The sequence below is a fragment of the Polistes fuscatus genome, unplaced genomic scaffold (assembly GCF_010416935.1).
Source record: "Polistes fuscatus isolate 324 unplaced genomic scaffold, CU_Pfus_HIC Scaffold10, whole genome shotgun sequence".
NCBI classification, from domain to species: domain Eukaryota; kingdom Metazoa; phylum Arthropoda; class Insecta; order Hymenoptera; family Vespidae; genus Polistes; species Polistes fuscatus.
This window is the reverse complement of record NW_025112998.1, coordinates 3,760,943-3,774,652: the sequence shown is the minus strand read 5'-3', so window position 1 is coordinate 3,774,652 and position 13,710 is coordinate 3,760,943. Positions and strand designations below refer to the sequence as shown.

The 13,710-nt window shown below is 30.0% G+C and overlaps 2 protein-coding genes across 6 annotated transcripts in view; both read right to left on the bottom strand.

Moving 5' to 3' along the window:
• Positions 1-4,988, bottom strand: part of LOC122526127 (mucin-5AC-like) — a 42,052-nt gene extending 37,064 nt beyond the window's left edge. For 2 of the 3 annotated variants that reach the window (XM_043649322.1, XM_043649323.1), the window contains exon 1: positions 4,358-4,988. In XM_043649322.1, the coding sequence (XP_043505257.1) occupies positions 4,358-4,524 (167 nt within the window). In that variant the 5' untranslated portion in view covers positions 4,525-4,988. The remainder of the gene's footprint in view (positions 1-4,357) is intronic. The other variant, XM_043649325.1, reaches the window with a different exon arrangement.
• Positions 4,989-9,326: 4,338 nt separating this feature from the next.
• Positions 9,327-11,871, bottom strand: LOC122526126 (glutamic acid-rich protein-like). Of its 3 annotated transcripts, none has more exons than XM_043649319.1 (3): positions 11,395-11,871; positions 10,220-10,418; positions 9,327-9,842 (listed from the first exon to the last, which is right to left on the bottom strand). In XM_043649319.1, the coding sequence occupies exons 2-3, from the start codon at positions 10,388-10,390 to the stop codon at positions 9,393-9,395; spliced, it is 621 nt and encodes a 206-aa protein (XP_043505254.1). In that variant the 5' UTR covers positions 10,391-10,418; positions 11,395-11,871; the 3' UTR covers positions 9,327-9,392. The 3 variants fall into 3 exon arrangements, with proteins under 3 accessions (XP_043505254.1, XP_043505256.1, XP_043505255.1); XM_043649321.1 differs by having other exon boundaries at positions 10,220-10,384; positions 11,395-11,870; XM_043649320.1 differs by lacking the exon at positions 11,395-11,871 and adding an exon at positions 10,974-11,076.
• Positions 11,872-13,710: the final 1,839 nt, after the last annotated feature.

The following is a 13,710-nucleotide window of genomic DNA, read 5'->3' as shown; positions in this document are numbered from 1 at the left end:
CCATGAATCTCATCTTAAACAATTACACACACGTAAATACACATCAAAAAATAAATTCTCAAAAATATATAATATTTAACCCTTCAAAGTCTTGTACCTTTTATAAAATTTACACAACTAAAAATCAACAAATATTAATCCATAAATACGAAGAAACAATTTTTGATGATACTGAATTAATTCTCACAAATCAAGCAAGACTTGATAAATTGATACAAAAAATCTTTTATTAGTTATAATATAAAGATTATGAAATATTATACGTGTCCCATATTGAGGAAGAAAATTAAATTCAAAAGTAATATTCAATTTATTGCCATGAGACTTCAAAGTTATACGGACCCCATAGAGGGTTAGTACCAGAAGGTATAAAAAAAAATGAAATTTCTCTAATGGATAAAATATCGAGATAAAATATCATGGCAGGACATATTTGAAGGAAGGTAGGAAAAGAGGAAGGAAAGGAAAGGAAAGGAAAGGAGAAGAGAAGAGAGAGAAGAGAAGAGAAAGTAAGAGAAGAAAGGAGAGAAGAGGAGAGGAGAGGAAAACGCATCGGGTCGATTCTCTCTCACCTACTCGACCCAGCCTCTCTTCAAACTTCCCCTTCTCACCCCCTGACATCCCCTCTCGTCCCTCTTCCTCCATATCTAATCCTTTCCCTGTATCTTGCATCCCCCTTCATCCCCTTCATCCCCCTCTCTCCCTTTCTCTTTCTATCTTTTTAACAAGTCCTGTCATGGTGATAACTCGCGAACGTCCCAACTGATTCCGTGCCATTGTTCTTCTACATTGTCACATGACTTCATTCGTTATACCATCATTTTTATCAAAATTAAATCATACGTCTGGTAACGAAAAAATCAAATTAAAAGAAAACAATTTTTGTGGGGAATTTCATAAGTGCGTGCGTGCGTGCATGCGTGCGTATCTGTATACGTGGATGTTTGTGTAAATTTTCTTTCTTTTACTTATTTTGTTTTTTCTAAATCGAAAATATATACGTTTGTGATGGCGTTTGAAATGAAATTGAATATAACGGAGACAGAAGTAGAAATAAGTAAAGATCAAGTAGATGAATGCAGAAATCGGAAAGATGGAGTAGTTTGTCAATGTGTGCGTATATGTAGAGAGAGAAGAGAGAGAAGAGTGGGGGGAAAGGGTAAAGGAGTGGGGGGAGACGTAAAGCTCCTCTTGGCTGCTGCGGATCGATAGAACGGAGCTGCGTGATATGCTCAGTTTTCCACACGAAAAATACCGATAGATAACCGTTATTGTTAGTTCCTTCATATTTTTTATTTTTCTTTGAGACTCTCCCTTACGCGAGTATATTTAATATTTATTATTTAAAAGAACAAAATCCAAAATTAGGAGAGAAATATTAAACAAATTGGTAGAGCAAATTTATCTAATCTTGGAATAATTTAACCGATACAGATAAATCATTGAAGAATCCAAATTACTAAGGTAAATTAATCTGTTAAAAAATTGTATTACGAAAGGAAGAATAATGTGTTAAATATAAATAAGATTTAATTAAAATAAAATGAAACAAAAATGTTACTAGAGAAAAAAGGTTACATTAAAAAATGAAATGAAATAAGAAATGCTGTGATCATAAATTCGTTAACAATTCTATAATAATTCTAATCAGTTTTATATAATAGAATAATTTGTATTAAAAAATTATTGTTATGAATTATGAAAAATTTGAAAATTCATTCGCGAAATTATGAGTAAAGTTACTATAAGGGTTTAAAGAGTATCGTATAAAAGTTTGTTATACCTACGAAGGGGTAGATAAAATTAGAGGCCTACCTCCCATAGGACGTTTGATATTTCCATAAAAGAGGTTACGCTCGTTTCGTCGATCGATGACGATGACGAGAAACTCTTCGATGTGATATCGTGCGAATGTCGCAAAGCTGACGTAATGGTTTGAAAAAGGTAAAGCAAAAGGGAGCATGTGAGGTGTATGATCGGGTCTTTATAACGTCTAACAACTTTGACGTAATTGCTTAGAGCACATACGTGCATATCTAAGACATTATATATATAAATATTTTCTATGTCGTCTATTTTTATATTTTGGTTATTCAAATAATAGTAAATATGCAATTATTTTCTTTCTTAATAAAATATAAACATAAATATCAGGTTGCGTGTTCGACAATTAATTGCCTTGTTTGCATAAAAATTAACCCTTCCGTAAGGATAATTCGCTTCATTAGAGAGGGTGTCACTAATGAAATGAGTCCTAAACGAAAAAAGTGTACATAAAATTCTGAAATATTATTATTAATTTTTGAGATAATTATTTTTTTTCCGAACGACCAAAAAATTATACGTTCTTCGTAAGTAAAATAGTTCAATTAGTATAGATAAGTTATTTAGTTGATGAGACAATAATATATACAATTTGTTATTTTTTCTAATTAATACTAGAACGTAAATTATATTAAATATTTATTATTTCCACTTATCTCTCTGAAAAAATAATATTTTTTAATATATGTTGAAATATGTAATATGCTTCTTATAATTAGAAAAGATAACGTGCATAATTGGTAACGATTTGGAATTAACATTTTACGGACTACTTCGCATTCGTTATTCCGTTTACCGTTAAACGACCGTCTTTTGAAAAATATTCTCTGCCTTATATATATATATAGCCACAGATAATATGAAATTTTTTAAACGCTGTATTCTCGTTCCTCGATTTTATCTGATTTTAATCTAACGCGCGTAGTTACATTCAGAGAACTAATTTATCGATCGAGTTGACGATATTTGCGTTAATAAATAAATAAATAAAAGGAAAATCGATTGATCGATCGATCGATATTCTGTTTAAGACGTCAGATGTTTAACCCTTTGAGAATTCAGTATTAACCTAAGCAAAATAGGATAGAAGATAAGCTAAGAGTGATATTCATTCGGTCATAAAATCCACGCATTTACGTACGTCTATGTTCACGTTTATATAGGACAGGTGACCGAGATATGCGAAGGTCGTTGACCTTTTAGCGATATCGTATGACGTCATTGATTGTAGGACCAACTTTATTTACAGCTTTTACTTCGCCTATAGAGTCGTCTGTCTGTCTTCCCAAAGACCTTTCTGTGGTCTTTAACTTCATAACTTGATACTTTTATCTACAGGCTGTTGCAAAATATGTGGACATCATTTCAAGCCCAATTTCATATCTTTCAAATGATCGCGAATGGTTGATTTGAATATATTCAACTTCTCAGCTATTTCTCGAATTGTTATTCAACACTTAACATCCACTAGTACATTTAAAAAAAAAAAAAAAGGAAAATAAGACGAAAAAGCTCACTTTCATTTTCAATTTTCGATACAATGGGAAATAGAAACTACTTGACGAATATAGGCACAAAAAGGTTCTTAATCACGTTTCAAGTATCTATTTCTAGAATATAATATGATTTTAAGGATTTAAAATAAAGGTATCGATAAACGTGACAAACGAGATCTCTATGCGAAAAACGAAATTACTTTCCCAACAATATTCTTCCCAATATTATTCTTCCAACGTACGAAAAATGTTCAAAATTGGCGCCAGAAAAGTTAACTCCTATTTAATTGCGAAAAAATGTTCGCTTCATTTTTGTCGTAAGAGAAATTAAGAAAAAAGATCAAGAAGGGAAGAAAAATAGTTTCCGAAAATGTAAAGAGAAGAAGATCCTGGATTAAAAAAGTGTATGTATCGTGAGTTCATCGGTGTCATCGACCTCGAAGGAAGGAGAGCAGGAACGCAAGAGGCTAACGCATATAGAAGTGAGAAACGCAGGAGCCAGCCAGGAACGACGAGTGGAACCAATGAGAGAGAGAGAGAGAGAGGAATAGAAAGAAAATAAGATGGAAAGGGAAGGTGTATATCCAGGCTCTGGTAAGAGAGGGAGAATGAGAAAGAAAGAGAGAGAGAGAGAGAACGGGAAAGAGAGAAAGAATCAACCGTAATGAACCCAAACGCATGTGTCTACATTATCAACATAAACACAAACAAAAACACGAAAGTTAAATAAACATTAAACGAAGGTAAAATAAAAAATAAATAAAGCAAGAAATCCATTCACCCTTTTTTCTCTATCTTAATGTTTAATTTATTTCCTAAGACAAATACGTACTCTTTTATAGTATTAAAAACAAAAGGGGTAAAAAAGAAATAAACGGAAAGGTGCACTGAACCCCTTTCTTATTGCACATTTTCTCATTTACCAAATTCCAATAGAAATGCGCATTACGTGTCGCACTTTAAAACAAAAGAAGACAAATGGGAAGTAAGGTGTACCCGGTGGTGCAAAAATAAAAGTGAAAACAATTAAAACTTACCCCTTGCGTTCCTTTCTTATCCTAACAGAAGATGTCGATTCATCACTGTCATCGTCATTCTCGTCATATGGCTCGTAAAAAACAACATTGGTTTTTCGTTCAATCGAGGCATGGCTGGTGCTATCCTCGTCGTACTCAGCCTCCGGATTTGCGACGAGCGAGTACATCGACGAAAAGACTCTCAATGAATAAAAGTTTGACGTCGACCGGGTCTACTGGACGACATCGTACTTCCTACCCTTTTGTTATACCTTGAGAGGGAGTACTTCACCCTCTTCCTCTCTACCACTGTCTTTCACCTTCTTGCTATATTTGTTGTCCTCTTTTTTTTCGGTTCACCTATTATTCTTTTCTTTAATATATCCCCGACGAAATTCAAATCTCTTTCTTCCTTCCTCCCTTTCTTTCTTTCAGAAACACGAATTCTTTTCTTAATCAGCTCGACAGCGCACAGTTAGCCCAAGGCTGTATATACACACAATACATATGCACCAATATATACACACATACATACACCTAAGAGATTGATACGCTCGCCCCTACCAACGATGCGCGGCTAACTTTACCCTTCTTTCCTCTCTAACCCTCCCACCACCATTACTACCCACCCGTACACTAGCGTGGCTCGGGCCAAACTGAGCTCCGGTTGGATCTTACTTGATTACTAGTAGCGACACCTCGCGAACAACTTCGGTAACTCGAAGGATGCAACGCTAATACATGCATAGTATACCTGTGTATATCGGTCATATTTCATTTTACGTATTTCTCAACATTGCAACAAATATCGATACATTCAATAAATGTTACATACGGTGTAATACATTACACATAGAATATTTCAATCTTTTTTTCCAAATTGCAACTTCATCGATAATAAAAATTCAATAAAAATTTAAATACGATATGTCTTAAATCCTTCTAATACAATATGATGCAACTCTTTATCAATTTTAAATAAATCTTTCAATAAGAATTAATTCATTTTTCTCTAAAGCTCGATCGATAGATCAAAAAATTAACATTTTTTAGACACTTTTCATTTTTAATTGTATACTTAATTCAGATCAAAATAATTTCTCATTATTAATATGATTGACTTAGCATTAAAAAGTTGGCATAAAATCTCACAGCTGAAAAAAATGAATAAGTGCATTTAATTGCTAGCTATTTGCTTATTAAAAATCCATAATTGCTAACTTTTTTAATTAATTATTTATTTAGTTATTGATAATTGAAAATGTAAAAACTTTTTTCTTATTTCGAAGTAAAGCAACGTAGTTTGCAACAGCAGAAAAAATGAATAGGTGCGCTTAATTGCTAACATAAAGATTATTCAAAATCCATAATTGCTAACTTTTTTAATTAATTATTTAATTAGTTATTGATAATAAAAAATGTGAAAACGTCATGAGTGGGAGATTTTTTTCAAAGTGCGCTTGTGCCTTGAATTTGTGGTTGCGCATGCGTATAACATATTTTTAACAACTTTTTAATGCTAGACAGAAGTACATAGAAACTCATAGGTCCACTTTTCGCGTAACCACATTCATATTAGTTACTAACCTGACCATCAATGGGCGATAGTTAATTAATGCGATGACGGTACAATACTATAAAAGAATGCAATATTCTTTGATAATATATATAGTATAGTTATATTGTAATATAGAATTTTATATAATTATATTTAATTTTCAATATATAAACATGTGTGTGCCTTCAGAAATGCATTTATATATATATTTTAAAATGAAGCAATTTAAGACATTCAAATAAAAAAGAATCCAGAAGGTTTGATGATAAATCCAACGATGATCACCTGTAACAAGAAGAAAACTATATTAATTATACAATCAAGTGATGCAATAGCCTGACATATAAGTGGTCCAATTCGCAGGTGCACTTTTCAATTGAATCCTTTATTTACTTTTTATCAAATCTCTAATTAACGTTGCAATAAAATTAAATTTAAACGCGTGTGATTTTACATTTATATAAAATAAATAAAAATATAAAGAAATAGGAAAAATAAGAATACTAAGTTACTAAAAAAAATAATATCTATTAATTATTGTGAAATACTTTTAAACTGCATTATATAGAAAAGAAAAATTGCAAATTTAATAAAATACGATCAAAGTAAAAAATTTTAAAGACGAAACAAGAAAAGAGAAATTACTGTAATATTTACCGAAAGTTATGTAAGCTTCAAAATTTAATAATACAAAAATTTTAATATTTCTGACTCTAACTAAACACATATGCATCTTTTGGACGATATGGCACACAGATTTGATCTGCCAAGGAGATGGAATGGTCCATCATCTCCAATTACAATTACAAATTAATGACGAGCAAATAAATGATACAATAGAATATAAAATACGACTAAAGAGCTATTTTCGAAAAGTTCGAACTTATTGTTGAACCTTTGAAAATAACTTAATAGTCTACGTAGTTGCCCTCTTCAGCCACAATTAAGTGGGGGCCTCTTCGGCATTAGCCTCTTCGGCATTTAGCCTCTTCTTTCTCCATTCCCTGAAAACTGCATTGGACATTTTTTACGAGCGAAAGAGATAAGATCTTACATAATACTTTTGCAAATTAACTTGTATTATGTTACAATTCTAATTCTCAATTATTAAAAAATTAATTTACATTTTCTGTTCAATAGTAAAGCTCGTGAATTATCAATGAACTTAGACTTCATTGACATATACACGAGCACAATTAAACGAATGTCCAAGCAGACAATTATAGATGACCTAATAACACGTCGCACTTTTAATGTCAAAAAATAAAATAGAATTGAAATAAATAAAGCAATAAATGTTATGCATTTTCTTGCAATATTTTCATTCAATTTATTCTTTATACTGAATTATATCAAATATTTCAAATACTAAATCGCGATAGTGCGAAGTGTTAGTTATAATACTTAAAACTAAGTATCAAATTCATCAAAGTATTTGCGAATTTGTTCGACTCTATCTCGTTCGAGATAGAATCGAAATAGAAATGAATCTTTCAAATCGTTGCAAATTCCTTTGAATCTCATGATACATAATAAAAATTACAGAAGAGTTACAAAACAAAATTTACAAAGTAAGCATAATAGAATGAATAAAAAAGAAAAATTATTGTAACAATTCTGTATAAACCAGGAAGCGGAATTTCCACTCCGGAGTGAAAGTAAGCCTAGTGCCTTTCCTGGGCCCTACCTACTTAAAATTAAAGTTTTCACATTCGCTCAAAGAAGTATGCTACCTGCCTGCCAATTACCCGTATTTAAAAAGAGCAAATACACATAGTACCCACCCACTCACTCCACGATTCTCTCACATACCACCAGGGTGCAAAAGCCTAAACTAGAGAGCATGCCCCGGGCACCTCCGACACCCTAGTTCAAACGCGTGTTTTCTAAACTTATGGGAGTACGTACCAATGCTGTAATCGACTGCCAAGACTAATGATTATTGCATAAAAGACTAAGACAAAAATACTGGTACATACTAGTATATATGCATACCAGTAATGTACAAGTATATCAAAGTTTCCACAAATAAATGCGGTAACTCTACTATTCAAAACGATTTTATATATTACCAAAAAAAAATGAGAAAAATTTAATATAAATAGAAAAATACAACCATGTGTATTGTGGTGTAAAAATATATATATATAACCATTCCTCGTTTTTTTATAAAAACAATACAAATGTGCCCATAATTATGAAAGTGGTCTAAGTCATATATCTCTTGTTTCGAGATATTTGAAAGATTACATTTGAACGTTAAATGAATTCTATATAATATTGAAATAACAAACACTGTTTAATAATTCATTTTTGACAATATCGTAAAAATTACATTGAATTAATTTAGTTTAAAATAATATGGTGTGAAATAACTAATAAACTTATTTTTTTGTAATTTTGACTTAGACCACTTTCATAATTATGGGCACAAATAATACAAATATTTATGGATACACAGATGATCATTTAAAATATTAAACAAAACGAATAATGCAAATTAAGCGCGTGCAAAGTTGACATTTATAATTATTGATTATAATTCCAAGATGACCTTGCAAATTGCTCATATCTTTTATCTAAAAACATTTCAATCGTAAAATTCATATCCTTTAAATCTGTATGTAACTATTATACCCAACAATCACGATTATTATACTTCGAAACTTACATTCTAAATGTACAATATTATTGCATTTATGTATGCACGTAAGAAGTACATATATATGATGCATGTACATTGTAAATACACATAATCGATTGTAGCACGCAAGAGTCGATAACAGTAACTCTAACAAGAGACTCACCTACCTCCGGAATTATTCTTGTGTATTGCTCTAGTTGGAAAGCAGCCAAGAACGAAGAACGTGCCTGTTTCTTCTTCTTCTTTTTGAATTTGTTGTTCGAAAGTGGCCGCGACCTTGAGGTCGACGACGCCTATTACCACAGACGTTAGGTTAGTACTAGATAAAATGCAGGTGAATTTACAGGTAACACAAAATATATGCATTACATGTATACGTATATATTTGTAGTATATAGGCCTTAAAAATATTGTTTCAAATATATAAGAATATGTAGGTAAATACATATTTCATCTACGATCGATTTACTAATTTATTTAAATTTTTATGAGTTGAGAACACATATTTTCGTTGTATATATCTATACTACTCTACATTTATTACTGATTACAAAGTGACGTATATAAAAAATATAATGTCTCGGTAAGTCGACACACGGTCACCATGGCAGAAAAAAAAAAGAAAGTATGTTTAGGACGAACGAATTATTGCTTTGATGATACTTTAACGTTGTCTCTTCCTTAAAACATTTCATACGAAATATATTTTATAAAGAACGATAAAAATATTTTACGTCATCATGGACGTATTTAATTTTCTTCTTGTTTGTTTTACTTCAAAATACGAAAAAAAGTTTAAAGTAATAGAAAAAATGAATTTCAAGCTCAATAAATAAAACGAGATAGGAATATTATTATTTGTCCTTTTTGGTTTCCTCTTCGTTCTTTTCCTCCTGTTTTTCTTTATCGATCAGTAAATCCACATTTTCGGATTTTTTCGGTGACCCATCTAATTTGTCCGAAGATTTGTTATTGTCAACATGTTTCTTTTCTCTCTTAGATAACTTTTCTTTAGGAATCTCAGTTATCTTCACGCCTTCTTCGTTCTCACTTTCTTTTTCTTTCCTTTTAGCTTCCTCCTCCTCCTCCAGCTTCTGTTCTTCTTCCAAAAGATAATCCCAATCATTAATCTCACCGCCGTCACGCACCTTCTTCAATTCTCGCTTCATCATTTCGAAACATTCTCTTCTTTCTTTCCATTTCTTCGCAATTTCGGCGTTTTGCTCCTCTGTACTCTCTCCTTCCAATATCATTGTCTTCTCTTTCTCTTCGCACTCGAGTATATATCTTTCGTAATCATCAACCTTGAAATAAAAAGAAATAAAAATTTGTTATTATATCTTTCATTTTGTAATATTTAGAGTAAACAAAAAAGAGAAAGTTTGATTATAAATATTTTAGCAATAAAATTTAATTTGACGTTCTACGTAGTTTTGAAAAGAAATTGTATCTTCTGTTAATATTAGAACAAGTAAAAAATTGCAGTAAAAATTGCACCGATACAAAATTACTATTACCCTTATCGTTGATAGATAAAACAGAATATTCATGTACCGACGTTACCGACTCAACCCCAAAGTAACAATTATCCCCCCGCCAGGTGGCACTAAAGTTCAAAATCTCCGGATCAAGCGCCATTTTTATAAAAATTAAATATTTAAATGCTTAAATAAATATATACCTTATCCTGCAACATTTGTTGAACGTCGTTTTGTTTTTTTAAATGTCTTGGAAGCCAAAAGCAGGCTTGAAGAAGTCTCAAAAAAATCCAGACTGCTCCAGCTAATGCCAAGTAGGAAAAAGCGGTGAAAACCATATTCGAAAGGTCCACCGTGATTTGTTGATGCTTCATGGATGACGTTGTTAACGAAAAATAAAATCTGTAAAGTATTATTTAATATTTTTTTCTAAATACTTTGTTAGATAATTTCCTGACAGTACTCTTGAATAGTGAAATAATGTTTCTTTTTTAATAAGGTCATTATAAGTAGAGACTATACATAGAGTATATAGTATATATAAAATTGATGAATGTATATAACTAATCGATTATACAATATCTGTTTATCGTCGACATTATTGTGAGCGTTGAGAACATATCGATTATAGTTTATACGATGTACACTGAATACTCTTTCATAATGCATCATGCTACTTTACTAAGGAATAGTTATATACAACTGTACGTGTGTACGTGCATGTGTATGTATTTAATTTTTTCTCATAGATCAGCCAATACTTCTATTTATTTGAAGATAGGGGGAGGTTAATAAAGAGTAAATAATAGACATGTGTTTATATAAAATAAGAACTATTTAAAAAATAATTATCATCGCCATAATTCCCATCGATCGATTTCAATCGTGTGACATATAAGTGTGTTTAATACAAATAAAGAAACATAAAAAGTTCGTCAAAGCAACGTTCTTACTCACCATACCATGTAAAAAACAAATCGATGTTAACATACATCTTCTCGTACAACGTATGTATGTCGCGCGTACTCGGAGAGAAATTATGTAAATAAAGTTAAAATTATAATGTTAATTTTTATTGAGAGAATTCTTTTTTCCAAAATCTTAAAATATATTATATATGTATATCAGTAATCGTAATCATAATCGCGTAATATAACAGATAAATGAATGAATAATTAAATAAAAAATGTATGAAAAAAGTGTTTGATCTTGATCGACCCAAAACAAAATGACAGAAAAAATTTAAACACTCTTCCAAAATTTTTATTATAAAGAATTGAAAATAAAAAAAGAAAGAAAGAAATGTTTTAATTTTGATAATTTAACATAAAGTTTGAAATTGTTTAATAATAATAAAAGAATCAAAATGGCTACTTACCCTATTAAAAAAGATGCATGTTCTAAAGTAGAACGAGCTCTATCTAAATATCAGGATCCGCTCCGTATCTTCTCTTCTTTTTTTTTTCTCTTCTATCTTCTATTATAAGTGATGCTAGATTACGACTGTTGAAGTAAAAGAAACTACGATGTGTCGGACTCTGCCGACTTGAACAGGGCTTTCCACTACTGACCCCTATCACACAACAATCGATATATGGATGAAAAGCCACGTATGATCAAGGGAAAGGAAAAATAAGACTAGGATAGTCTCGATAAAATCTTCCCCTTTTTTCTTTCGTTTTTTTACTCATATTTTTTCCTATCTCTCCCTCTATCTCTTTTTATTCGATCATTGCTGTTTAGCATTAATAAGAAGACTCGTAAATTAGCTTATATAAAATAATAATTTGAAATAAAAAAACGAATGTGCATAATGAAAGATTTCAATTATCGAAGTAAATGAAAAATTTATCGATCTTTTAAACGATTATCGTCGGTTAATTTAAAAATCAATATTATTTACAATGTATATATAAAATAAGAATTATATAATAATAATGATATAATAATAATAATAATAATAAAAAAATGTAATACAATGACACACACGCGCGCTCATAAACACACAACTAATATAATTTAAAATTTTAATTATCAATAAGTAGAGAAAGAAAAATTAAACTCGTTGAGACTTTTGTTAGTGGTAAATTTAAAAAATGAAAATCTATTGCTGTTATTTAAAAAAAAGTAAATAATCACAATATTAATTTTAACAATAACCATTAAAATAAAATAATAATAAAATGTAATGAAAAATTTTAATTATTAAGGAAAGATTTAATTATTAAAAATCTTTGACTCGTTGAGATAACAATAATTGGCGGTAAATTTAAAATGAAAAACCTACCTTAACGTCCTCAATAAATGTATATACTTATTAAGTACATATGTATGTTTGTATTTATGTATGTATGATGTGTGTATGTAAGAAAAGGAGGATATAAAAAGAGTAGTAATGTAGTTTTGAAATATGAATGCTGTCGTCACACACACATGCATCGGTGCTACTGTCACAAACTGCGTTTATTTTTATCTTTCTTCATTAATGTATATTATTTATTATAAATAAGTTAGAAACATTGATTTTTTCCTCTTCGGAGCGGTTGTTAGGTGTTTACATTTTATACACACAGAAAGAATACCCAAACGTATTTTTTATGCTTTTCAGAAAAATGTATACTTCTTTTTTCTTTTTTTTTCCTTGTTGTAGTTGTTGTTGTTGTTGTTGTTGTTGTTGTAGTTGTAGTTGTAGTTGTTTGACAAAAAATGATTTACAAATGAACATATAACCGCAAAAATTTACGCGTCACTCTCTCTCTCTCTCTCTCATTCTCTCTCTTACATTGTCTCTTTTTCATTTTTCATATTCATTCATCATTCTTGTTATTTATTTTTTTTATTTATTTATTTATTTATTTATCTTTTTTTTATTTTACTTCACAAAAATTGGGTTGACAAGAAGACCCAGTTTAGTCCCAGTTAGTCCCAATCAAATAGTATTATTTTTCAATTTTAAAATCGCGCAAACGTACACACGCATACGCTACACACACATGTCTCTCACGTATATTAGATTTCATTCATTCATACTTAAGAAGTTTTCTCTCTCTCTTTCTAATACATGCATACATATTACGGATATACGCCCTTATACATAGCTCTTTCTCTTTCTCTTTCTTTGCATCCTCCATTTTATTTCGTTTATCAAGCCTACTCCTTTTTCTCATTCCAATTTTTTCTAATCGGCTTTCACAATGCATTCGATCGAAATTTCTCAAAACTACAATATGTTGGTTTTTGTTGTTTTCAATTCTCGACTAAATACACATTTATATATCATCTTGTCCCTTACACAATCAATTTAAATCATGCACTCTCACTGAAAACAAAGCAGTATTATTATTATTATTTATTATTATTATTATTTATTATTATTATTTATTATTATTATTATTAATATTATTATTATTTATTATTATTATTAATATTATTATTATTGTTATTATTATTATTATTATTATTATTATTATTATTATTTATTATTATATAATAGTTATTATTATTTTAATTATTATTGTTATTATTATTATTATTTTATTAATATTATTATTATTATTTTATATTATTTTTTGTTATCTCTTAATATTATAGTTTTATTCAATATATTTATATATTTATCTCTCATATAAACTCAGTTTATTGTAACCAGAGTAAATATGACATATGCTGCCCATGTACGTATGCGAGTGTATGA

Bases quoted from the DNA above. Each gene is read 5' to 3' on its own strand.
- LOC122526126 (XM_043649319.1), bottom strand. From the start codon at position 10,390: ATGAAGCATCAACAAATCACGGTGGACCTTTCGAATATGGTTTTCACC. The intron at 9,843-10,219 runs GTATATATTTAT...TTTTATTTCAAG, and splicing joins AACAAATGTTGCAGGATAAG to GTTGATGATTACGAAAGATA.